The sequence below is a fragment of the Heliangelus exortis genome, chromosome 8 (assembly GCF_036169615.1).
Source record: "Heliangelus exortis chromosome 8, bHelExo1.hap1, whole genome shotgun sequence".
Taxonomy (NCBI): domain Eukaryota; kingdom Metazoa; phylum Chordata; class Aves; order Apodiformes; family Trochilidae; genus Heliangelus; species Heliangelus exortis.
This window is the reverse complement of record NC_092429.1, coordinates 29420390-29445373: the sequence shown is the minus strand read 5'-3', so window position 1 is coordinate 29445373 and position 24984 is coordinate 29420390. Positions and strand designations below refer to the sequence as shown.

Sequence of the window (24984 nt, the reverse complement as noted above, 5' to 3'; positions counted from 1 at the left end):
ACCTAAGCAGCACAGAACCTGGGTTGCTCAAGGTGTGCTAAATACCAGAGGGCAAAGCAGCCTCACCTCTGCCCCTGGGGATTGCTAAAAGGGCACTGAGCACTTTCCAGGACACTTATCCCAAAATCCAGGCAGGACCACAGTGAGCAGCCACCTGCCCTCCTTGTCCCCAGGCTCCCGATGCAAAGCTCGGGGTTTGGTGAGGGCAAGGCAGGCACTGTTGGCCATCATTCCTTTCTGCCTCCCCTTGGCCATGCTCCACTCCACAACAATTCCTTAATGAAAACCACAGTGCCCAAGGGCTTCACAAAAGGCAGCCAGGTGTAGTGGCTGTTATTAAATCCTCCAGAAACCCCTGACGCCAGCTCTTTCCTTTAGTGGCCCCGGTGTATTTATCCTGGTTTTACAGCAGCTGCTTCCCTGGCTCCTGAGCAGCACAACTTCACAAGGGCCTTTAGATTTCCATTTTTACTTCTTTTTTTTCTCCCCCTGGTTGTTAGAAGCGTTACCCGCCCCTTCACCTCACACGTAATGTGTTATTGTATTACTGCTGCAACTGCTATAAAAAAAAGCCAACACGGTGCTGCGATGCTCAGGCAGTGGAGTGTGTGAAGCACACACCCACCTGCATATTTGCAGAGGGGAATTTAACCCTTTTTTTCATCAACTCCTTCAAATAGGGGGTAGGACTGGGTCAGGATGCTTGGTCTCTCAGTTACACCGACTGCACCCACGGAGCTGATGTTCCAGTTGCTGATGGCTGAAGCTCCTTCAACCTCTCCCTCTCAGGACCCCTGATTGAGAGGACCTGCTGCCCTTTCTGAACATTTTTGAGCAGTTTTCCTCTTTTTTTTTTTTTTTTTTTTTTTTTTTTGACCAAGACACACTGCATCAGGCAGGCCATGAGCCCAGCACCTGGCCAGGTCCGGTCCATGCACAGGCAAGGTGAGCACCCCCAGGTCCCAAGGGAGCACAGACCCTCCCCAGCTCTGCCTCTGGATGAGGGAAGGTATTTCATGAGTATTTTGGGAGAAAAAATATTTTTAGCCAGGGGAGAACAAGCTGGTTTTTCAGGCAGCAGTAATGATCTGGAAAGCAGAGGTTATAAACAGAAAGAGTTTACAAATTGTGACGATTGGTTCCCTGGTGGCAGCTTGAGCACCAGAGAGCTTTGGGTGGGAGTTGATTTCCACTGAGGTGAAAACATCTGGAAGTATTGACACAAGAAGCAAACACCAGCTGGACACAAGTCAGTGCCATCCACTCCTGCATGAGGTCCCAGGGGCTACTCAAGGCAGCAGCCTCTCATCAAGCTAATTAACACAACGGAGAGTGTACCTGGGGTACCCCAGGGCTCAGGGTGAAGCCACCTGCATTAAGCACCTCTCCCACCAGACACGTGGCAAAAAAAAAAAAAAAAATCAAGAAAGGAAGAGTAATACCATGTGTCACCCTTGGAGGGACAAGGGAATGATTCTGGATCCCTCTGGAGCCATCAGGGTTGGATCCTGAGCTAGGTTCTGCTCATACAGATATCACCTGTGGTCCATGGGATGCCTCAGCATCCCAAACAGGTCAGCACATCCCAAGGAGAGGAGAGCACTACCCTACAGCCCTGATGCTCACAACACCCCCTCCACCACAGCCACTGCCTCTTGCCAAGAGACAGCAAAACCCCAACGAACAGCTCGACAGCCTCTGCCCAGGCACTCACACTGTTCCCAAACGCAGCTTCAATCCGTAAGAGGATCCCGAACCCACACCCTTCCCTGGTGCAGGCTCCACCACCCGCCTTACACAACCAACACTGCCTGAACCGCCAAGTGCAAACCCTCTCCCCACAAGCTGTTGGCAAGTCATTTGCCAGCCAGGGATTATTTGCTGCAGAAATTTGCCAAGAATTCAGCAGATCAAACAGGCGAAGAGCTGCTCGCGAGGGAGGCACCACCACGGCTCCGAGGAGCAGCAGCTCTGCCAGCACTGCACAGCAAGGCCAGGAGCTGAGGGCTGGGCAGGAGATGACAACTTGGTCCCCCAAAACAATCTGGGGAGAAAATCTGCTAGGCCGCCCATCAAACAACAGAATTTGCCTCAAAAACCCCTGGTGAGCCCATGCTGACTGGTGCCAGGAGCACAGGGATCCTCGTGGGGAGGTTTTCGTCTGGCTGCTGGAGCTGACACCAGGATGTGAGTGAGGGGGAGAGGGTGGTGAAGCAGCCCCCAGAGGGCTGCAATGCCTGCACCCAGGCACCTCCTGGCATGAACAGCCCTTCACGGACCACGGATTCCCTGGCACAGGGCCTGGAGTGGCACGGGAAGGAGGTGGTGAGGCTCACCCAGTGAGAACTGCTCAGCATTGACTCAGCACCAGACTGTCAGCAGGGAGAGATCCATGGCCAAACCCTGCTCCCAGCCCAGTGCTTCCCCCTTGGCATTCCCAGAGGATGCCCATGCCAGGAGATGGTCAGCAGAGCTCCCCAAGCCACCCAGTGTCATGACCCACACTGTGCTACCAGCCAGGAGAAGGCTGTGAGCCAAGGGAGAGGTTGTGCAGCAAACCCCAGGTGTCCTGCACCTGACTCCTGTGCCTGAGTTTCCTGCCCAACCCTGCCACTGCTCTGCACCCAGCAGAGTCCATGAAATGCTCAGAGATCCACAGGAACCATCTGCTTGGACAGCTCAAACTGGCCACTGGGAACGTGGTGTTACCATCATAGTGCAAAAACCCCACAATCCAGGCACCTCATCCCTGGGACCCCCCTGTGCCTGCAGGCACCCACCTGCCTCCCACACACTGGGGCTTCTCCCTAAGCCATCAGTGCTGACCAAACACAAGCCCAAATGCCCCTGCTCCTTCCCATGCCACCAGCACAGCCCATCACACCACGAGGAGAGCTCAAATCTGGGCCACCTCCCTGGCAGGTGACACTGACAGTGACACAAGCAGCACCCATGATGAACGTGCACAATTCCCCCAGGGGATGCTGAGCATGCATCACACGGAGCACAGCCCCTCACGGACCTTGCTCCCAAATTCTGGCACCAAGCAAAGGCTGGAAAGTTCTTGGGAAGGCAAGAGGACATTCTCTCCCTCCCCTCGGAGTTTTTTACCAAGACCTCTCCCAAACCACATCAAGGTGCTCATTGGACTCCCACACCGATGTGCTGTGCTCCCAACTCCACCCCCACCTCACCACGTGCCCAGATGGGTGACAGATGCCAGGCCACCAGCTGAGGAAAGCTCAGAGCCAGCCCTCCATCACCCAATGGGACACTTTCTTCCCCCATTACCTGCCCGCAGCAAAGCCAACACAGAAGCCTCCAGCAGGGGAAAACCATCCTCATTGGGATGAAGAGAGAACAGGGACCACTGACAACAGGGAACCAGGGCCTTGTGCTGGTCCTGGAGCTCGTGTCCCCCCCAGGATGAGCCCTCGTGCCCCAGCCCCAGGCTCACCCGCTGAGCACCACGATGAAGTCCATGACGTTCCAGCCGTTGCGCAGGTACGAGCCCTTGTGGAAAACAAAGCCCAGAGCCACGATCTTAATCCCAGCCTCAAAGCAGAAAATCCCAATGAAGTAGGGCTCCGTCTTCTCCTGCCGGAGGGGAACCAGTGACACAGTCAGAGGGGGAAATGGAGCAAACATCAGCACCAACTGTTTCATACTGACCCAACTCGTGTCCCGTGCCAACTTCCCCTGCCCCATACTGCCCTCAGGAAGCTTTCCCAGCCCTTCCTCAGCCAGTATCAACCTTAAAAACAGAGGTTAAACAACCTTAAAAACAACCTTAAAGCTACGACCCACTCGACTTGCCCCATTCCCCTTCCCTATCTCACCTTCTAAGGGGCTCAAACCTTCCTGAACCCTTACCCCATGCAGGGGAGCATGTGACAGCAGCCCCAGGAAGGCTGAAGGGATGGGTCCTGGAGAAAAACTCCTGCCCCACTGCCCTGAGACCAGCAGGAACTGGCTGGCAGGATGTGGTGGCTCCCCTCAGCTGTTCCCAGAAGGATGGACAGATGGTACTTACTAATCTCCGTGACATGGGTGTCTTGTCATCCTCAGGGAGGTGCTGCTCAAGGGCCAGCACGATGCAGTTGGCAATGATGGTAGCCAGGATCATGTACTCAAAGGGAGTGGAGGGGAGTTAAGGAGGAGAGAAGAGCTGGATGACATCCCCCACCCCCCAGCCCAGCCCCTGCCCACCCTTCATTAGCCACCACCAGTGCTTCCCCTGCAGGAACATGCACACACCCAGCTCAGCTTTCACCTTCCCTGCTCCAGGGCAGAGGGTGAAGCCCACCTTGGTGCTTTTTGGAAATGAGAAGGGTGATGGTGAGAGTCTCCAGGACCCTCCTCCTCATTGGAGACCTCCTGAGCATCATCACGTTCTTCCCCAAGCAAAGGGACATTTAACCAAGGGAGGGACTTTGCTGGGCTGTGAACTGTCTTGGAAGATGCTGCTGGTGGTGAGAGCCCAGAACATAGATGCAAGTATGAAAGTTGCCAAGAAGGCTCTGAGCAGGTTGGGCTTCATCTGGAAAAGGCCTTGGCATGGTCCCTGGCAGTCTCAGGGAGGTTCTCCCTGGCAGAGCACCAGGCTGAGCACTCGCAGCTCAGGATCACTGATGGTGCCTGAGCTCCCATTCAGGCAGGGCTGAAACTCCCAATGGAGATATCCCAGCTCAGACACACTTAAATGAGAACCTGGAGCAGATCATTATCAGTACGGCCTGGTTGGATCCTCACCAGTGTCCTAAATCCTACAGCCACATCAGCATTTACACCCCCTGCTCCAGGAGCAGTCCCTCACCAGGACAAGTGGCAGCAGATGCTGGATCTGAGTGAGTGGGGAAGGGAAGGAGGAGGGAAGGAGAGGTTGGTGACCAGGAAAGCACCCTAAACACAGCTTCCTCCTCCTGCCTGGTCCACCCCAAACCTCCAAAACAAAGCACTTCCAAGGGACAGGATAGCCACATCTTTCCAACCTCCACCTTTACCACCTCACTGCAGTAACAGCCCCATTACCCTGAATCACAAACCAAGGTGAGATTCATCAGCAGGCAGCACATCCCTTCTCCATCCCATCCATGCCAAAATCCCAGAGCTGTGACACTGTCACGACAGGCATCAGCTGCCACCAAGGGAAGGGTGTCATCTTCCCCAGCTCAGTGGCAAGGGGGTGCCACCCCACCTATAAATAAATTGTTCAAGTTGCTGCCTTCCCGAGCCAGCACAGGGACCAGTGCCCCAGCTGAGCCCTTTCCCCCCACACCAGGCTTCTTCAGACCCAGTGGCTGCAGGTTCTCACCACCCAGGCCAGGAGGTGCCAAACACCCATGAAAAAGGATCATCCTCTCCTTCACACCTCTAGCTTTTGGCCATGGAAGCCACTGACTGCAGCAAGATGCCTGAAACAAGTGGGCAAGAGAAGAGATCCCAGTGCTGGTCAGAAGCACAGGAAACTGGAAACCACAACGTGACCCCCGTGGCAGCAACTCCATGGACATGGGCAGGGGGGGAGCAGCAGGTCCTGGAGAGCTGGCCAGGACAGGCAGCCAAGGAGAGCCTGCAGGAGCTGGGATGGATTTAACCCAGCAGGGAGAAGAGCCAGGAAAGATTCAGCCAAGGCATTTAAAAGGCCACTCAGTGAAATTAGTGGTTGCTGAGTGAAAAGCAAACCAAAAGAGCAATGGCTGCAGAACTCAACCACCCAGACCTCGGTGCCAGCCGGGCACCAGCTCCAAGCAGCTCGGAAGGAGGCCAGAGCCCAGAGGTTTTCCTCCTGAGGCTCAACACAAGCAGAGATTTAATTTTCATCTCACTTCCCTCCTGCCAAAGCCCCAAAGCCCCGCGCTGTCCCTGCTCCCCTCGGATGCTCTGCAGCCCTTGGCCCCTGGCCTCTGCGGGGTCTTTTTTTTTTTTTTTTTCCTGTTGTTTCATTTTCCTGAAAGTCTGTGAGCAATTAGCACGGCCTTAAAAGCAAGCAGCGGGTTAGTGGGGCGGCAGAGCCAGCTCCCCAGGCACCAGGCACATTGGCCCAGATGAGACGTGTGAGCGGCGCGTGTCCGTCTGTCCCTCCCAGCAGGGACCCTCCCAGGCACTGAGCACTGCCTCTTCCCTGCTCCTGATCCCATGGGGGAAACACCCAGGTGGGAATATCACAAATTTTCCAAAGCCAGGGACGGGTCCCCCACTGCCAACAGCCCAGGTTGCCTCTCTACATCCTTGCTGGCTCCAACATCTGGCTTGCCAGCACACATCTATCACCACGTTCCCACCCCGACTCTGGTGAGCACCTGGCATGTGGGTCAGTGGAGATGCAGTCTCAGGGAAGCAGGGCCATCACTGCCCTAAGCAAGATGTCACTGCCCAAAGTGACTTTCCAAGCCCCACTGGCCCAGTTTTCCGAGGAGCCAAGCCCAGGCTGCCGCATCTGGAGCTGGGTGAGAGCTGCAAAGCAGCAAGCCCATGGAAAACAGGTCCCTGCAGCTCCAGCTGTGCCTGCTTTGGGGAGGCCAAGGGTAAGACAGCCCTCCCCAGAGGAACAGTGGGAACATCTGGCTGAAACAGAAATTTCATCCCCACGCTGTCCTCCCAGCTCGGCACTGGGGCCCACTGGGCAATGCTCGATCTCTGCTCTGTGCCCTCTCTCATTAGATGTCTTAATTACACAACCTTCCAGCCACCCAAAACACAGAGTGGCACTCGCCTCCCTCCAAGCCCGATAATGAAACCTGTCTTTCTCCAGCCTTCTCCTCCTCCTTCGTCTGGCTTCTACTGGAGGATCATTAGGGAGCCGATAAAAATAGGTTTTCTTATTGATTTATCTCCTTTCCCCAACGCTCTCCCCTGACTTGTTTCCGTAGCAACTCAGCCGATGCCGGTGCTCACCACACCTGCAGCTCCACGCTTCCCTCCTGGTGCCTCAGAGGTGGGGAAGGTGCCCCCAGACCACGAGGACCTCTCTTTTTCCCAGACCCACTCCTCAGCACACCCGGAGCAGGCACTGCAGGCTATCCCCATGCCTGGAGCTCCATGGTGTGTCTGCCAGGGAGGTGTCCAGCCCCTGCTGGAGCCTTGCTTCCAGATGTCACCACCCCTTCTTCCCATCCCTCCTCCTGCTGGTACCAAAACCAGCCCACCCAGAACATCTACGTTGCTCACACAGGGAGTGTGTGCCCAGCTCCAAGCCCTGAGGATGGGTTTCAGGTGCTGATGACACACGGATGGAAAGGTTCAGTGTGAGATTAAACCCATCCCCAGAAAAGAGCCAGGAGCTGTGGAGAGCCCCACTCCACCTCTCCACTTTGCTGACCTTGCCTCCTCTCTGTCCCTGCACAGGAAGGTGTGGGAGGAGAAAAAATGCCAGAGGAGTGAGGCCACGTGGGCATCTCCAAAAGGGCTCTTGAGGAATCCTGCCTCAGAGAGCCAGTGAGAAGAGCAGGAATGATTTCATGCCTTGCCTGCACCACCCAGCCCAGCCCCAACACCTCCTAGAAACCTGAGTCACCCATTTCCCACCTCTCCCCCCAGGACCCACAGCACCGAGGAGCCTTTCCCTGCTCCCCAGATGTCAACAAGAGGGAGCCAGAGCTCCTACAGCTGTGGGCTTCATCTTGCTGATCCTGATCCCACCACTGCTGCCTGCTCCACACAGATACGGTGAGATGGGAAGAAACATCCACATCTTCAACACCCCCACCTTTAGGATGGACCGACCCCTCCTCTCCTCAGCCCCACACCCCAGCAGGAATGTGGGCACCTCCTCTCCAAGGCTGTTTCCCAAGAGAAACCCAAAATGCCAAATGGTGGCAAATGAGTGGTCCTAAGTCAGCTCTGGGGTTCCCCAGGCTTAGAGCACTTGCCTGGCTTGTCCCTGAGGACACAGGAGATCTTCCCCCAGCAGCTCAGACCATCCAGTGTCCTCAAGCAGCCACAGAGTCATATCCCCTCTGGGCTGTCCTCATCCCTGTGGCCTGCCACCCAATGCTCCCAGCCCATCCGTGCTCGGATGGAGTTGACAGAAAGTGATGTCCAAGGTGGTGACAGAGACCAAATCCTCCCATCACGCTGTGGATAGGAGCTATCTCCCACGTACCCATTCCACAGAGCAGCAGGGGCTCAGGAGAGTGATCGTGGGCTCGGGGCTGTGCTCCTGTCTTGTGCTCAGCCTGCCTGAACCTCACTGCACAGATATGCCCCGACTGGGGAGGCTCTGCTCCCTGCCTGCAGACACAGATAGTGCTGCTTGTGACTCCAAAAGGTGGTGGCCTGGTCTCCACCAGGGACACAACCACAGGCAGTGGCACCAGGTGCTCACCTGCCACACACAAACCACTCTGCAGAGCAGCATCTCCTTCTGCCACCCCGCCCTGCGCTCCAACACTAGAAACCAAAACCTCTCTCCTCTCCTTTTTTTTTTTTTTTTTTTTTTTCTTCTTTTAAACAAAAAAGAACCACGTCATGTGATTCTCCAGCCTTAACATCAGTTTTTTAACTTTGGTTGCCACGGCAACAGGATGCAACTTGGCGTCACCATGACAACAGCTGCCTCTGTTTAAATTCACCATCTGACAGGCAGCCTCGCTCTCCCGGCTGTCAAAAAAGATGGACCTGCCATTACACCTACTCGCCCCTCCCCAGAAGGAAAAAAAAAAAAAAAAAAACCAAAAAACCAGCATTTTAAAATCTGATGAATGAAGGGCACAGAAAACAGCCTTGGAGGGGGAAAAAATTAAAAAATTTTTAGAATAACATATGTCTGTTCTTGGGCAGGGCGAGGAGGGAGCTGCCCAAGGACGGCAGAGCACAGTGCGGCATTTCCCCCCGGCGAGGTGAGAGCTGCCAAAACCTTGGCCAGACCAAAGCAACAGTGCAGAAGATGCTTTGCCAGGTAGGGTGTAACCCTGCCAGGTCCCCAAAGGGCAGCTCCCCCCCAGGTCAAGCCAAGAGTCGCCAGGAGCAGAAGTGTTCAAGCACAGGCAGGAGCGCACACCAGGGATGTGCTTTGTGGACACCTCGGCTGCTCTTGGCCAACAGCAGATTTTATCTTCAAAGGGGCTGAGACAGGAGGGAGCCTTCCCTGTAGGGAACAGCAAGGTCCCCAGAGCATGGGTGGACATCCCTGTCCTCTGCCAAACCAGGGGGGGACAAGCACAGGGGCCAGCGTGTGCCTGCAGCCAGAGGCTGTCCCTGGGGACACGGCCAGAGCCATGCAGTGTCATCCGGCCTTCCTGGGGAAGGGAAAGGATCTTATCCAGGTCAAATGTGATTAAGAGGACGAAGAATGGAGCAGATAGAGATGAGCTGCTGCAGCCCATCTCGTGTGCTAACCGAATTGCAGCTTTCCAGGCAGCCAAACAAATGAAATCAGGGCTGAAGGCCTGGTCGTCAGCAGGAGGAGAGCCGGCAAGACGAGGCTGTCTTTCTGGAGGAGGACAGGACTAGATGTTCCTACAGCCAGAACAGCAGCTGCCTTGCTTTTTGGGCAGGACCAGTAAAAAGAGCAGCTCCAGTGGAGGTAGCACACTGGGCTTTTCCAGCGAGAAACTCGGCAAAGACTCCATCTCCCCACAGAGCTGCCTCCCAACCCCAGTTCCTCCTATTTCTCCTTCTTCCCCTCCATGCATCATCCCTATTTACACTGGGAAGCCAAACTGCAGAGGCTGCTGGTTATAATTATACAGTTACCCAGCAGATATACAGGCCTGAATCACCAGTTATTTTTAGCCTTATTACCTAGTCAACTGGAGCTGGATGAAGAAGAGCCTCCACTCCTCCCCACACTCCACCCCAGCCCCTTTCCTCAATCCTGTGCCTGTTCCAGCCCGCAGCACCAGGACTGGCCACCTCCTTCCTGAGGCCAGCAGTTCCCATTGACCACAGCCAAAACCCAGTGTTCTCCTTCTCAAACCACCCTTGACCTCACCCAGGAGGGATGCCAGAGGTTCCAGGCCAAGGAGCTGCAATGCCTACAAATTATCCCCAGCTCTACCAAAGGGCACTGGCTGCACGTGTGAGGCCACGGCTCCAGGGATGGGAACAACCTGCCTGGACAGCCTCAAACTCATCACCAGAAAGCCCTCTCCATCCCCAAGCCCTTGAGAGCTCAAGTGGTGCAGAGGAGCTCTAGAGTTGAAGAGTTTCTTAGAAAGAGATGGCATCCAGGCAGGGAACAGCCAGGGATGCTCAGCTCCCCCGCCTGTAGCACACCCGTTCCCCAGCACTCACATGGGAAAATGTCACTTACTTCTGGAAAAAAAATTAAAAAATTAAAAAAAAAAAAAATTGCATTGCACATTCTAGGAAAGAATAATGCTGGGGAGTTTTTACCACGCGGTGGTGAAGCTCCTCCAGTCTCTAGGAGACAGCAGCTGCCTGGAGATGAGACATCCACGCCAGCACGGGACCCCAGCCCACGTGGGGTGTGCCAGGCCAGCAGCAGCACCCCCAGACCCTTCTGGCTTTCATTTAAAGCTGGAAGGGTGAGGACCTTCCCACCCCAGGCTAAAAAAGCACACAAATCATTTGGCATATTCTGGAAAAGCAGCCAGGCTGGCCAGGCCACTGCCCTGCAGGGCTCTGAGCAGAGCCACCACGTCCCCATCCTCGCTACCACACTGACATTCCTGCAGCCCCCCACCCAGACAGGCAGATTTGGGGATGCCACGGGGAATTCAGCCCCCGGTCAAGCCGTCCCTTCACCTCCAGGTCACCTCACCAACCCTGGGGCTTGGGGACTCCCCAGCAGCAGCTCAACCTGCCATGCTGGAGCTGCAAAAGGACGACGCTCAGCAGGAGGGGTGCCCTGTCCCGCATCCCTGCCCCTCTCTGGAGGGTTTCCCCAAGGAACCTGTTGCACCGAGCCCCAGGAATTGCTGCTTGGCACGGGGCAAGACCTCAGCACCTGAGAGAGGAGCCGGCAAGTTCACCAACAAGTTGCAGGGAGAGAAGGCAGCAGCGAGAGCTGCATGTAATCACCACTGCAGAACACAGCGCGGGGAGGGAGCTAGAGCCAAAGCCTGGCCACGCTGAAGTTTTCAGGCTCAGAGCCTCGCTGGGACTAAAGCCCAGGAGGGGTCTCAGGGGACAGCAGGGTGCTGAATCCAAGGTGATGGGAGCTGCGGTGCTGGGCACCAGCCAGGGTGCCCGTCGGCACCAGCAGGGAGGATGTGAAGAGAGAAGCTCATTGGGGTGTATGAGAGGATGGAGGAGAAGGGGGGGATCTGCACCCTCCATCCAGCCCGAGGAGGTGGGGTCCTGAGATAAACTGCAGTCCCCTGCACCAGGGAGCACGGGGTGCAGCCAGAGGTTTTCAGCACCTTCCCCTCCGTGGCAGGGAGGGGACAAATGGTCCCTGGAGCAGCAGTGGGGGCAGGGGGCTGCGGGGCGATGGTGGCTGCGCCCCTGCCGGGCGTGACCCGCAGCAAAGGGGGCACGTGAAGGGGACAAAGCAGTCACCCAGCAAGGACTGAAGATGTGTGGGCTCCCTGGGACCTGTCCCCAACAGGATGGGTGGCTCCGGGTGGGGTAGCAAAGCTCCAGCAAGACATCAAGACATAAAAGGCCGTGACCCCCCCAGCTGCACATACACAGAGCACCCTAAAGCATTCAGGGTCAAACTGGGATCAGAGCCATGTCCCCCCCCCACCCCCACCCTTTCCTTGCTGCCATGGAGGGGCTTCCAAATCCAAGCCTGAGGAGGGGTCAGGGGGGCTCCCCACAAGGACAAGGGGCTCAGCTCCCCACCAGGCACCAAGCAGAGCACGGGAGGAGGGGAAGGAGCAACAGGGCGAGGAGGAGAGCATCCCCGGGGGAGGGGGCATCCCTGGGGGACGGGGCACCCCTCGCCGCACGCCGGAGGAGAGCAGAAGGCAGGCGCTTACCTGCCGGCTAATGCCACACGCACGTGTCCTGGGCGGCCACCAAAGCAAATCCAGGGAGCAAGGGGGGGGGCTGGCAGGGGAGGCAGAAAGGATATGGCCAGTCGATGAGCTTCTTGGCATATTTCCTGACTATGTTCTCTTCCCCAAAGAGAAAGAGCGATCTGTTGACGGTGAAGCAGTTCTGCCGGACGGGGATGGGGTTGTACAGAGCCATAGTCCGGGCTCGCTGCGCTTTGGTTTGCTTGAAGGCTCCCGGGCTCCCTCCCGCAGGAGCAGGAGGTCCTTGCCGGCTCCGGTTCTGGTCGGAGCCCCCATCTCCGGAGCCCAGCCTGCCGGCCACCGCCTCCCCAAAGCGAGCCATCCTGGAAGAAAAACACACAGGTGAGCCGAAGCAGCACCACTGAGGCGGCGAGGGGGATGGGGAGGGAGGGAGAAGAGGGAGGGGGGGTTGCGGGGCGCAGTCCCAACCACAGCCCCCTCCTCCTTTCCCGCTGATGCTCAGCTCCGTCTCTCCTCCATCCCTGCCGGGCAGCAGGGACCCGCGTGGCTGAGGACAGACAGCACCGATTCGGCGCCTCTGGCACGGCACGGGGGGCACCAGGCTGCCTCCAGGCCCCCCCCCAAAGCCCCAGGGGCAGCCCGGCCAGCGGGGAGGGCAGGGAGCTCGGTCCCTAAGCGCCCTCCGCCACCGAGGCGGGGGTTAAACCCAGCCACATCCTTCCCAGCGCTCTGCCTGCAAGGGCAGGGACCGGGCTGGGAAAGGGGCCGGGATCCAAGCCCTCCTATCCACCCCAAGGAAGACGCAATGTGGTACGGCACCCAGCGCGGTCCAGGGGAGGCCGGGGAAACAGGTTGCAGCGCGGTCCAGCCTAGTTGGAGCCAAGTGTCCAACTCCTTCCTCCCGTCTCCATCATCATCATCATCTTCAGCAGCCTGCCGGAGCCCGGCCACCCACCCGCCGAGGGCAGGGATGGCGGGCAGGGTCCCCGAGGCGAGGCGAGGGACGCCGCTCAGCCCTCGGCTGCCAGGGCAGGAGAGCGCAAAGGCAGAAGCTGGGGCCACCAAATTAAAAGGCTGCCGCGCCTCTGCAGCCCGGGGACAGCTCGCTTGAATGAAGTCAGTGGCAACACAGGCGCGCACAAGCGCGCACACACGCCCGCCCGCCCGGCTCGCTCCCTCGCTCCATCCAGTGCATTCTTTTGGCAAGCTCGGGAGCTGCCGCAAAGGAAAGTCAGAGGCGAGGGGAGGGTCTGAAGGGAACAAAGGCAATGGAAGAACCCCCACCCTGCACGAAGCTCTTACTCCCCCCCCCCCCCTCCTCGCCAGCCCCAGCTGCAGAGGGCTTTCCACCACACGGGTGTGTTTCTAGGTGAGTAGCTAAACTGGGGGGGAAAAGGAAGGGGCGAGGAGGGGCTCTGCCCCCTCCCTGCTTGCAGAGGAGACGAGAGGTTCACCCCATCGCAGCCCGCACTGAGCATCTCTCCAGCCACATGGACCGTCCCCCCCCGCGCCTCGGAAACTTTGGGGCTCCCGGTTCCGTGCCGGAGCCGCCCCGACGCCAGGGCTGCCCGGGGAGAGCCCTCCTGATCGCTTGCATACAGATCAGCCTCCTCAGCATCCCCCCCCGCCTCCCTATTTTCTTTTCAATGCTGCTTGTTGGCCAGAAGCAGCAGCAGCTCATCGGAGATGCAGTGGCTGCCACGAGGGGGATGGGGAGGGGAATGTCTGGCAGTCACCCTGATCCCCCCATCCATCCCATAGGCAGAGGACAGGGGACCTGGCTGGTGCTGTGCCCTCTCCATCACAGCCATGTGGGTGCTGAGGTGTACCAGAGGTGTTCTGGGCCCCCTGGGCTGGACTGTGCCCTGGTGCAGGGGCTGCCTGCCCTGCCCTTCCCTGTCCTGCCCTTCCCTGCCCCTCCCTGTCCTCTCCTTCCCCACCCTTCCCTTCCCCACCCTTCCCTTCCCTTCTCTTCCCTTTCCTTCCCTTCCCTTCCCTGCCCCACCTCACCTTCCAGGCAACCCACCCAAGCCTCCTGTGTACACAGGGGATGTGCAGCTCCCCAGGGACACCCCCAGTGTCCTCTCTACCCATCAGACAGGGCACCAGCCTCACCACTCAGCACACCCTGCAAGCTGTTCACACACAGCACCTCCCCACCCCTCCCATCAATCCCACATCCCGAGGGTTTACACCAGGGTCTTTGGAGCTTGCTACCTTCCCTTCCCACGGGAATCATGGAATGGTTTGGGTTGGAAGGAACAGTAAAGACCATCTAGTTCCAATCTCCTTACCGTGGGCAAGGACACCTCCCACTAGATCAGGTTGCTCAAGGCCCCCTCCAACCTGGCCTCTGGCCTTGAACACTTTTAGGGAGCAGGCAGCCACAAATCCTAAAGCCACAAAGCACCCCGTGTCCCCACAGTGCCCTTCCCCTGCCCACCCCACCACCTGCAACCTGCTCTGCAAACAGCTGCTCCGTGCCCCTCACATCTGCTGTGCAGCAGCCAGGAACACCCAGGGCAGCTCAAAATAAATAAACAAATAAATAAATACAAACATAAATAAATAGTTAAGCCCTTAATCAAATAAATCCTGAATTCATTTGGGCAAGGGCTGCTCCCTCGGTGCAGCCTGGCAGCATCTCACCCCAGACTTCCCTGCTCTCCAGGCCCAACAGGCTTACATTTGGCCTCAGGCTCTCACGGCTGCATTGCCAGGAGCCCTCGGGCCAGCCAGGTGAGGAAGAGGAAGGACCAGGCCCTCCACAGCAAGACATGACAGCAGAGGAATATTTGCACAGTGGTCTTGGCATCATTCCCCCAGCCTCAGTCAGACACCAGAAGCCACCAGCTCACCACGATGCCTGCCTGCCACATCCCTAATTGACTTTGCTCCTCCAATCAGCCCTGCAACGCTTGCAGCAAGGTCCCAGTCCTGCAGCCACCCCAGTGCAGCACAGAGTGGAGAAGGGGTGGGCAGATCTCCCTCATGATGCTTCCCAGGCCACCAGCAGGCCAAGCCATGGCAATCCTGGGCTTTCATCCTGCTAACGATGGGCAGCAGGGAGGCCACGCCAGTTCCTGACTAATTATCATCCTTTCAATTCATTCCAGGCCAGACACTGCCCGAAATTAATCCATTATGATTTGTGGCTCATCCCCTTTGCCACCTCCTCCCTCTCACCACCAGCGTGGATCAGAACCATGCTGCTCTTCCCACCTTTCAACCCTTGAAGCCTCTTAATTAAGCCCAAGGCCAATGGCCAGGAGCAGATCCTCAACCTTGCAGAGCTCTCTGCCCTCTCCCACCCCTCTGAGCCTCCAACCATGCCTCCACCCAGCCCAAAATGCTCAGGCTGGTACCCAGAAGACAAGAAGGACGGGGGAAGGCTGCACCCAGTGCTCCCAGCATCCCAGAGCATCACCATACTGGGTGCAAGGGGCCGAGGAAGAGGAAGGCAACCTTCCTCCTGCCTGCCTGGAGCAGGGATGTGCACCTTACCTGGAGATCTCAGCCAGGACCAGAGGCTGCTCCCTGAGCTCGGGGTTCACTCCCTGCTCTGCTCTCCTGCTCTGTATTTGCTGCTGCAGAGCTGAGTGCAGGATGACCCCGCTGGGAGCCTGTCTCCTGCTCAGACAGTGCTAAGGGATGGGATATTTATGAGAAAGCAGCTCCTTAAGAGAAAATTGAAAGAAAAAAGAAAAAAACCAAAAAACAAAACCACCCAAAAAAAAAACCCTAAGCCATCCCTCAGCTATGCCAAGAGCTGCAGGCTCAGTTTTCCAGGATGTTTATTGCCATTCTCATCTTGACCCTCACCCCAGCACGCTGGGCTCAGTGAGTCAGGGAGAAGTGTGGCTGCTGCCCGCATGATGCCACATGGCACAGAGATTCAGAGCCAGCTATGGGGGGGTTGGATGATGATGATGATGATTATTATTGGGTTTTTAATGAATGAAGGCAATCCAAGAAGACCAGGCAGCAGGAAGGGGCTTGGGTTTTACAAAACAAGCTAACCCCTCTCCTCTTCACTCCACCACTGCCATCCAAACCTCCTCCTTGCTTCACACCCCCCCAAACACCCTCTCCCCAAGCCAGGCAGGGCAGCCCATCACCGGAGTCACCGGGCTACCCCTTCCCTGGGTGAGGGGGCTGAGCCTCCCATCACCTCCACCGCTCCAGCATTGCCATCTAGTGGCTGCTGCCCCCCCAAAGGCTGCAGGGCCGGCGGGGATGCTCAGCCCAGCCCCGGGCCTGTCCTTCCCCCGAGGTGCTGGGAAGGAGATGCAGAAGGCCCCTGCCCCAGCTGCAGCATCCCTTGGCACTGCTCTCCTGCCACCGGAGCAGCCTCTGGCTCACCCCAGGCAACCGAAAAATCCCCCACTTCTCTGGGCACAGCAACGAAGGATACTGATCCATGTCATAGCTGGGCACAGGGAATGTTGGAAAAAGCACCTTCTGCCCTGCATCGGGGGCCCCAGAGAGTCAGAGGCTGCTCCTCACCTCGGGAGAAGCATCAGGGTAGGGGAAAACTCCCTGGGCAGAGCCTGGAGAGCAGGGACAGGCTCTGCTTCAGTCACCAGCATCCCCAGGAGCTCTGATGTGCTGCACTCATCTTCGAAAGTGGCTTTTGGCACCCTCATTTGATTTTTAAAGCAAGCTTTTGGCTATGCTAAGAGGAAAAAATAATTTAAAAAAAAAAATAGAAATAAAAAAGATCAAATGAGAATCATCTATTGTGTTCTGGCCAAATTTCAAATCAGGACTGGGTAGCTGTGACTCAGAAGCATGTTTATAACCATGCAGGAATTGAAGGTTTTTTCCAGGAACAAATTTGTTACCTGCTGGAATAAGGAAGAAATGCTTTTCCCCACTGGCAAAGGGGGAGCCCTGCCAAGCCGAGCAAAGTGCAAGTCACCCACTGATGGGGGGTGGAAAAGATCCAAGCAGCCCCAGGATGGACATCCAAGTAGCTCAAGGAGGGGGTACCCCACCAGTCTCTGCCTGATGCTCAGCTGTGCAGATGTGAACAGCTGTGGCATGAGCTGTGACATTTCTCCTGCCAACAAAGCCCTGGGGTGGGCACAGTGCCCTCAGCTGTGCTGCAGAACCTCTGCCACTGCCTCCCACCCCAGCCAGGGCAGGGCAAGCCAAGCCAAGCCAAGCCAAGCCAAGCCAAGCCAAGCCAAGCCAAGCCAAGCCAAGCCAAGCCAAGCCAAGCCTTCCCTTCTCCTTCCCCTTCCCTGCTCTCTGCTCTTGGTACCCACCTGCCCCAACCATGGTGCTCCCCACAAGCCCCCCACCTCGCTGGCACAGGACTTCCCCAGCACTAACAACAGACACAAGCAGCAGCATCTTCTTGCAAAAAGCTGCCTGGACACATTCCCAATGCCCAGGGCTGACTTCCCAGGGACAGCGCTGTCATTTTATTCCACAAGAAATCCGGGTGGCTGGAAGACTGGAAAAAGCAGGAAGATTTCACACCCAGCTACCAACCATGCATCCACCAAACCCCTCCGGGTCATGCAACTGAAGCAGCCACACCACGTGTCACCCAGCAGCAGCAGCAAAGCTGGAAACTGCTTGAAGCTGAAAGTTTAATCTGCTGCACACTGCCAAAAACCAGCCCTGTATTCACCAACACTGCTGGTTCAAATTACCAAGATCCACAGGTCCAACAACCAGTACTGGCATCTTTAAAATCTACAAGATATAGATCTTGCAAAGACCTCTTTCCTGGGAGGGAGGAATACTCCTCTGGAAATGGGGATTTTGGTTGCTCTCACAAGTGGCAGTGCAGGTGAGGGAGGTGCAGAAGGAGCAGCCCCTTCCCAAGACAGAAAATGAGCACACGCCTTGCATTCCCACCCTGGAGCCTGGACCTTCCTGTTCTTTAACTCCTCTGCAAGCATGTGCCTAAGAAAATACAGCCCAGAGCATCTCTGCTCCCATTTCTTTAAAACACCTGACAGTTCTCAGACCAATGCCATCTCAACATGACCGTAGTACCCAGCTGGTTCCACTCCAGGTTCTGAGATATCAGCACAGCACCATACACAGAATCATAGAATAGTTCAGGTTGGAAAAGACTTGTAAGGTCATCCAACCCCACTAACCTAGGTCTACCAGCCCACTGCTAAACCAGGTCCCTATGCACCAGATCTAAACGACTTTTAAATGCATTTGGGGACAGTGATCCAGCCACTTCCCTGGGCAGCCCCTTCCTGCTGTGGGCTGAAAGAGATGGGAGAGGTTTATAGGATCCTGTGCAGTCACTGGCACACAGCAGGGCTGTGCATCCAGCCCTGCAAAACCCACAGAAGTTGGTTTTGTTCTTGGTCTCCCTCTGTCACCACGAAACTCAGTGCCAGCGCTCACCCACCTCCCCTGGGGCTTCTCTGGCCTTTGTACTCTCCAAAAAGCCCAAACCAAACCCAAGAACTACCTTGGCAGTTGCATGTGCCACCCAAAAACCACGAGGGCTTCGCTGAAAGCTCCAGCAGAGGTGGGTGAAACCCTGTCCCCCTTAGAACCACTCCAGCCAAGGGAGAAAGAGCATCACCCCTGCAGGAGGGAAACATCCCCCAGCCTGCCCCTTCCTGCTCTCCTATTTCCTACCAAAACACCCCACACAGAGGCTTCCTGGCTCAGCTGAAGAGACCTGAAATAATTACCCGTTAATAAACTGCCTGGAGTGCCCTGCAGCTTTATTTGGCCCGTGAGTTGGGCTCTAATTAACATTCCCAGCTGCATCTGGGCTGCTTGGGGCAGGCACACAGCAACCCCACCCTATCAGAGCCCAGCTACCCTCTTGGCCCTGCCTTCCCATCCCCATTTCCAACCCCCAAATCCCTCTGCACAACCTCTCCCTTCATCCAGGCTGTGGAGCATCCCAGCCCCGCACTCAGGGAGCAGGCAGCAGGTGACAGGTAACCTCTCCATCCTCCTCCATCTCAGACAGATCCCTCTCTGGACACTGCCACATCCAGAAGGTCTGACACAAGAGGATCCAGTAGGAAAATGAATTCCAAAAGAAATAAGAAAAAAATCCTGAAGGATCAGAGCTGGGCAGCATGAAGATGAGGTGAAGGTCAAGAAGAAGGAGCACGGACCAGGGGCCACATTCCCCTCCTTGCCAACAGAGTCCTGCAGGCTTGAAGGGGCAGATCCTGCCATAGCCAAACACCAGAACCCCAAACCACTGAGCTCTGTGCGTGTGTGTGGACAGAAAATGAGGTGAACCACACAGACCAGACTTGAGAGGCTGGGAAACATCCACAAACATCCCCTGGGCACAGCCAACCCCCCAGCAGAGCCACAGTGGGACAGCTGGGGGCTGCCAGAGACATGAGAAGAGGTTGGGTGATTCCAGGGGAGGAACAGGATCAGACAGCAGGAGTTTGGCTGTAGGGATGCTGCAGTGCACGGTGCTGGCAGAGCTGGGAGGTAGCAGAGAAGCAGGATTGCTGAAGCAGAGGGTTGTGCTGCCATCCAGAGGGACTTGGGCAACCTGGAGACACAGGCAGAGGAAGAGCATGGAATGCAGCTGAGGGAAGGGCCACATCCTGTGCCTGGGGAGGCACAATCCAGGACATGCTGGTGGGGAAGCAGCTTGGCAGGGAAAGCCCTGAGGGACCTGGTGGACATCAAGCTGACCCTGAGCCACCAGTGTGGTCTTGCAGCAAAGGCCAGCAGCCTCCTGGGCTGTGTTAGGCAAAGCAATGCCAGCTGCTTGGGAAGATCAGAGCATCATAGAATTCCTCAGGCTGGAAGAGTCCATCACCTCACCCTATCACCCTATTCCCAATCACCCACCACTAAGCCACGTCCCCAGGCACCACATCCAGATATTTTTTAAAGATATTCAGGGATGGAAACTCAACCACCTCCCTGGGGTTCCAGGGCTTAACAACCCTTTCTGTAAAAGAAAGATGACCCTTTCCTTCTGCTCATGCCCAGTGAGACACAGCCAGAGTGCTGGGCCCCCTGGCAGCTCCAGAAAAGGTCTCAGGGGCTGAAGCATCTGCCCTGCAAAGAGAGGCTGGGAGAGCTGGGGCTGCTCAGCCTGGCTGGAAAAGGCTCAGGGGAGCTCTCATCCTATGAGATCCTCAACAGCACAATGGGGAGAGAAGACTGAGCTACGTTCTTCTCTGTGGCTTGTGCAGACAGGACAAGGTGCAAACAGGCACAAACTGCAACAAGGAGAACTCCACATATACAAAGGAACAAACTTTTTGACTGTAAGAGGGAAGGAGTATTTGGGAGGCACTGCACAGAGATCTCCATCCTTGGAGATCCTCAAAACCTGCCAGGACATTGTCCTGGGCAGCCTGGTGACCCTGCTTGAGAAAGGCAAAACACCAGCTGATTCTTTCCCACCTCTGACCTCCCAGCAATTCTTTGCTTCCAAGCTCTGGCCCAGCCCTAGGCCAAGGGGAAGCTCTCTCAGAGGGCTGGTCCCAGCCCCAGCACAGGGCTGGGATGTGCTCATGAAGCTTCCCAACACCAGGGAGGAGGGAAGCAGGAATGAGATGTGCCAGGATGCAGTGACAAAACAGAAGGCAGCAGCTCCCAAGTGGAGGCATCCATCAGGAGCCACCTCGTCCTCCACAACCAGGTCCTAACAAGTCCCAGCTCCCTGGAAGAGTGGGCTCAGCCATGCAGGAAGGTCATGCAATGAACAGCAGATGCCCACTCTCCTAGCAGCCCTTTGCAAAGTCACCTGAATAGAAATCAGAAAGAGAATTCTTCTTCCTCCAGGGTGTGCCAAAAACCCAGACTTGGAGGCACCTCAGGGAGAGATGCTGCTATTTCCAGGCTGTTGCCAGGGCACTCTGTAGAGCTTGAGTTCAGCCCAGGTCAGAAAGCAACTTCCTGTCCATGCAGCACAACCTCGGGTTGCACAAAAAGAAAAGCAGGAGAGCACAGGGAAGTCAAGAACAGAGTCAAATTGCTCCAGGGGAGGTTTAGATTGGATATTGGGAATGATTTCTTCACCCAAAAGGGCGCCAGGCCCTGGTTTAGGGCAGTGGTGGAATCCCCATCCCTGGAAGGATTTAAAAGCCCTGCAGATGTGGTGCTGAGGGACACGGGTGAGTGGTGGCCCTGGCAGTGCTGGGGGAATGGCTGGACCTGGAGATCTTAAAGGGCTTTTCCAACCAAAATGATTCTTCAATTTCCCAGGCAGCCTGGCCAGCAGCAAGGAGCCATGGCCATGACCCACGGGTGCTCCTGTCCTCTCCATCCCTGCAGCCCTTCAAACCCAGGTGGTGAGAGGCACAGGGGAATCTGCTGGGGAGCAGCCAGGGAGCTGGCAGCCCAGTGCACACCAGGGGGACCCTTTGCCTCATTCCGCACCCAGGGGGAAAAAAGATGGGATTTAAAATAAAGTCAGCTTCATCTTGTCATCTGGGATGCAGCGTGTGCACAGAGCCAGAGACTGCCAAGTCGTAAAGAGCCTCTGAGATCTGTACCCAACACCCTGTGTGTTTTCACAGTTTCATCTGTTCTGTAACTTCTCCCAAGAAAAAGGCAGGAAGGCAGAGCTGCAGAAATGTTCCCCTCCAGCCCAGCAGCCTCCCCAGGATCTGTGTCACCAGCATGGATCTGAGCAAGCAGCAGAAACTCTTCTGCACTGCTACCCCGCAGACCATGGGATGGGCTACAGGGACCTCCCTGCAGGCTCTGGGGAAGTTTTGGGGGAAACATCACAGGTTTATGAGTCTGGTACTAAAGCAGGAGCCTTTGGTGTGTGGTTTTGGGAGGCTGAAAGGGCACCAGGGCACCTTTCTATGGGATCCAGCCCTCCAGGACTCAGCCCACCAGCTCAGATCACCAGCTCCCTGCGAAGGGACCTGGCCAGGATAGGGGAACGTGAGGTCTGTGGAGCCCAAGGGCTGCAATCAATGCCTGAGCCTGGCATCCCCCTGGCACCAGAAGCTTCTGCAAAGCACCAGCAGCTTCACCTCCTGTGGTGTGGCTGCCAGGTTGTGGGCTTGGGTATCTGCAAGGAGGAAGCCCCACAGCCAGACCCTGACAGCCACAAGCTATGGGGTGAAGGGTGGCTTGCCCATCCCAAATCTTATGGATACCTAGATGGCTAGACATAACTCCCTGTGTACACCCATGAAACCACTGTAAAATTGGATGAAGTGCCCAAACCAAGCACCTAAGACCTGGAAAATGCAAAGATTCTCCCCCTGTACTTGCCATTGCTGAAGCTGCAGCTTGAATCCTGGGTTCAGTTTTGAGCCCCTCAAGACAAGAAGGACAGGGATGGAGCCTTGAGCAACCTGGGAAGTGTCCCTATCCGTGCAGGGGGCTTGGAACTGGATGAGCTTTAAGGTCCCTTCCAACTCAAACCAGTCTGTGACAGAGGTGCTGGCTGCAGGGGAAGGTTCTGGAGAACAAGTCTTATGAGGAGAAGGTGAAGGGTGCTCAGCTGAAGGGTAGGGGTGTTCAGCCTGGAGAAAAGGAGGCTGAGGGGAGACCTCCTCACTCTCTACAGCTCCCTGAGAGGAGGCTGGAGTGAGCTGGGTGTCAGTTTCTTCTCCCAGGTAAGAAATGACAGAACAAGAAGCAGCCTCAAGTTGTGCCAGGGGAGATTCAGATTGGACATGAGGGGTGATTCCTTCACCCAGAGGGTTGTCACGCTCTGGGCCAGGCTGCCCAGGGCAGGGGTGGGGTCCCCATCCCTGGAGGGATTTAAAAGCAGTGCAGGTGTGGTGCTGAGGGACATTGTTCAGCACAGGACCTTTCAGAATGAGGTGAACAAGTGAACTCTCTCCGGAGGAACAATTACGACAATTACCGACAATTAACGGGGCCATTCCTCTGCTACAATTAACGGGGCCATTCCTCTGCTTCCCACCCACCCATCACTCATTCATTCATCGGCCTCTCCCGGCGGGGGGGGGAAGAGAGCATTTGCCGTGTGTCAATTTATTTCCCCCGGAAAATCACCGGGAGGTTCCCCGGGTGCAAAGGGCCGAGGACTGAGCCGAAAGGGCTGGGGACATCCTGCCTCACCCCTGGGCTGTCCCCCAAAACACCCGGGGGCACAGCCTCGGCGCTATTGCCAGCCGTTCTGTGATGCAGAGCATCCTAAACACCCCCCTTCCCCCTGCTTCAGACAAGGCAGAGTGCTGACCTGGACCTCATTAAAGCAACGAGCTAATTAACAGAGGAGCTCCCACTCCCCTTCCTGCCCCCGGCTATTACCACACGTTGATTATTCTCCAAACAAAGTGCCCAAGGCAGTGAGCTGCTCCAGGCTGGAGCAGGATGTTCAGCAGCAGCTCATTCCAGGCAATTGTGCTGAGTAGACACAAGGTGGGGAAACTTTATCATTTAAATGCAGTTGGTGCAGCCAGTGCTGGGGGAGGAAGGGCCTGGAGCTGGGTGGTTTTTTCCTCATAGCACCAACACAAACCATGGGAAAAAAATTAATTGAAGGAAAAGAATCAATCAGTGGGTTCTAGCTCTGCCAAGCATTTATCCTCCATTCTACCAGGCTCATCAGCATCTCCAGATTGCTGTGATTCAGGGAGGCTTGGACACTTCTAAGTATTAAATAAAAACCCCCTCGGCAGAGCAGGGCTCAAAACACAGTAAATAAAAGCAGAAGGCAATGACCCCCAACCCAAAAGCCCTACTGCAGCCACAAGAAACATTCTTGTGGGCTTCCCAGTTTGCTTGTGCCAAGCTTTCTCTCCCAGTGACCACTCCACAATTCGGGGAACCCCCTCATCTGCAGAGGACCCTTTGCACAGTTCCCATCAGATGCTGCCCTCCAGCTCAGAGCCCAGGGAGGCAGAGTCCCTGACATCTGCCCCACACCTCTGACCATCTCAGCTGCCACAGCCACGGGGAAGCTGTGGCTGCCCCATCCCCTGACAGTGCTCAAGGCCAGGTTGGATGGGGCTTGGAACAACCTGGTCTGGCGGGAGGTGTCCCTGCCCAACAGAGCAGGGGTTGGAACTGGATGGTCTTTACATTCCCTTCCAAACCAAACTGTCCTCTGATTCTATGACTTAAAAATTCTCCCAGGAAAATGAAGGCGATGGGGAAGAGCAGCCCAGCTCAGGAGCACCAGGAGCTCGAGCAAGGATGGTGGTGGCTGCTCCACGGGGGTGCAGCCAACTCAAGACCCCCAGCCACCCCCAGCTCCCCAGGGAGGACAGGGAAGGGTCCCACTCCCCCCTCCTGCCCACCTGGGCTGGGGGCTCTCCGGTACTTACTCCCACTCCTTCCTCCGCGCCTGGGGCGTGCTCTGCATCTTGTGTGCTTCGTGGGCCTTGATAATGTCCCTCTGCTCGATCAGCCCTCCCCGACGCCGCTTGATAAGGTCGGGGCTGACGGGGACGTAGTGTCCCAGCCCCAGATCCAAGGTGCTGCCCGTGCCCGTGCTGCCCTCCCCGTCCTGGGCCCGGGGCTCGTAGAGGGCATCGCAGCTGGCGGCACGGGAGCCCAGGGCCTGGGCGGGGGGCTCGGGCTCCAGCAGGTTGCAGGATTGGGTGGATTGCGTCAAGCCGAGCCGGTGCTCCCGCCATGTCTCCTCCTCGGGCAGGGTCAGGACGTAGTGGGGGGCAGCAGCAGCAGCCGGCTCAGCCCCCCTGCCCGGCGCCGGGGCGGAGACGGAGCAGGTGCCGAATCCCAGCATCCCGGGGGCTGGTGCAGAGCATCACCCTGGAGGGGGCACAAGACAAGAGAGGGGAGGGCTCAGAGCTCTGTTTGCCTCCCGCCCAGTTCCCTTCCTCCCCATCGATCCAAACTCTCCCGGGGTTGCTGGGCTGCGTGTTCCCAAACCAGGCAGAGGGCACCCCAGGCTGTACCCTCAGGGCTAGGAGCAGGGGTAGCACCTCCTGCCACGCTGCTTTCCTCCTCCTTCCCAGTCTGGGCCCCCCCTGCAGCTCTCTGACCCTATAGCCAGCCCTCCCCCGAGCTCCCCGCAGCCAGGACCACAACGTGATGAGTCCCCACCTTGTCCCATGGACTGGAGAAGAGGCTGGGGAGGCCTGGAGCAAACCCTGGCTACTTTGCTGCTTCCTGCCCACAGCATCCATATCCATCCTCCAGCCCCACGCTCCAG

At 56.7% G+C, this 24984-nt stretch overlaps 1 protein-coding gene across 1 annotated transcript in view; it reads right to left on the bottom strand.

Annotated features, from left to right (window-relative positions):
• Positions 1-24577, bottom strand: part of CACNA1E (calcium voltage-gated channel subunit alpha1 E) — a 96279-nt gene extending 71702 nt beyond the window's left edge. The window contains exons 1-4 of the mRNA XM_071751451.1: positions 24134-24577; positions 11987-12253; positions 4034-4139; positions 3458-3597 (exon numbers count right to left, since the gene is read on the bottom strand). Of these exons, the coding sequence (XP_071607552.1) occupies positions 3458-3597; positions 4034-4139; positions 11987-12253; positions 24134-24555 (935 nt within the window). The 5' untranslated portion in view covers positions 24556-24577. The remainder of the gene's footprint in view (positions 1-3457; positions 3598-4033; positions 4140-11986; positions 12254-24133) is intronic.
• Between the last annotated feature and the right edge of the window lie 407 nt (positions 24578-24984).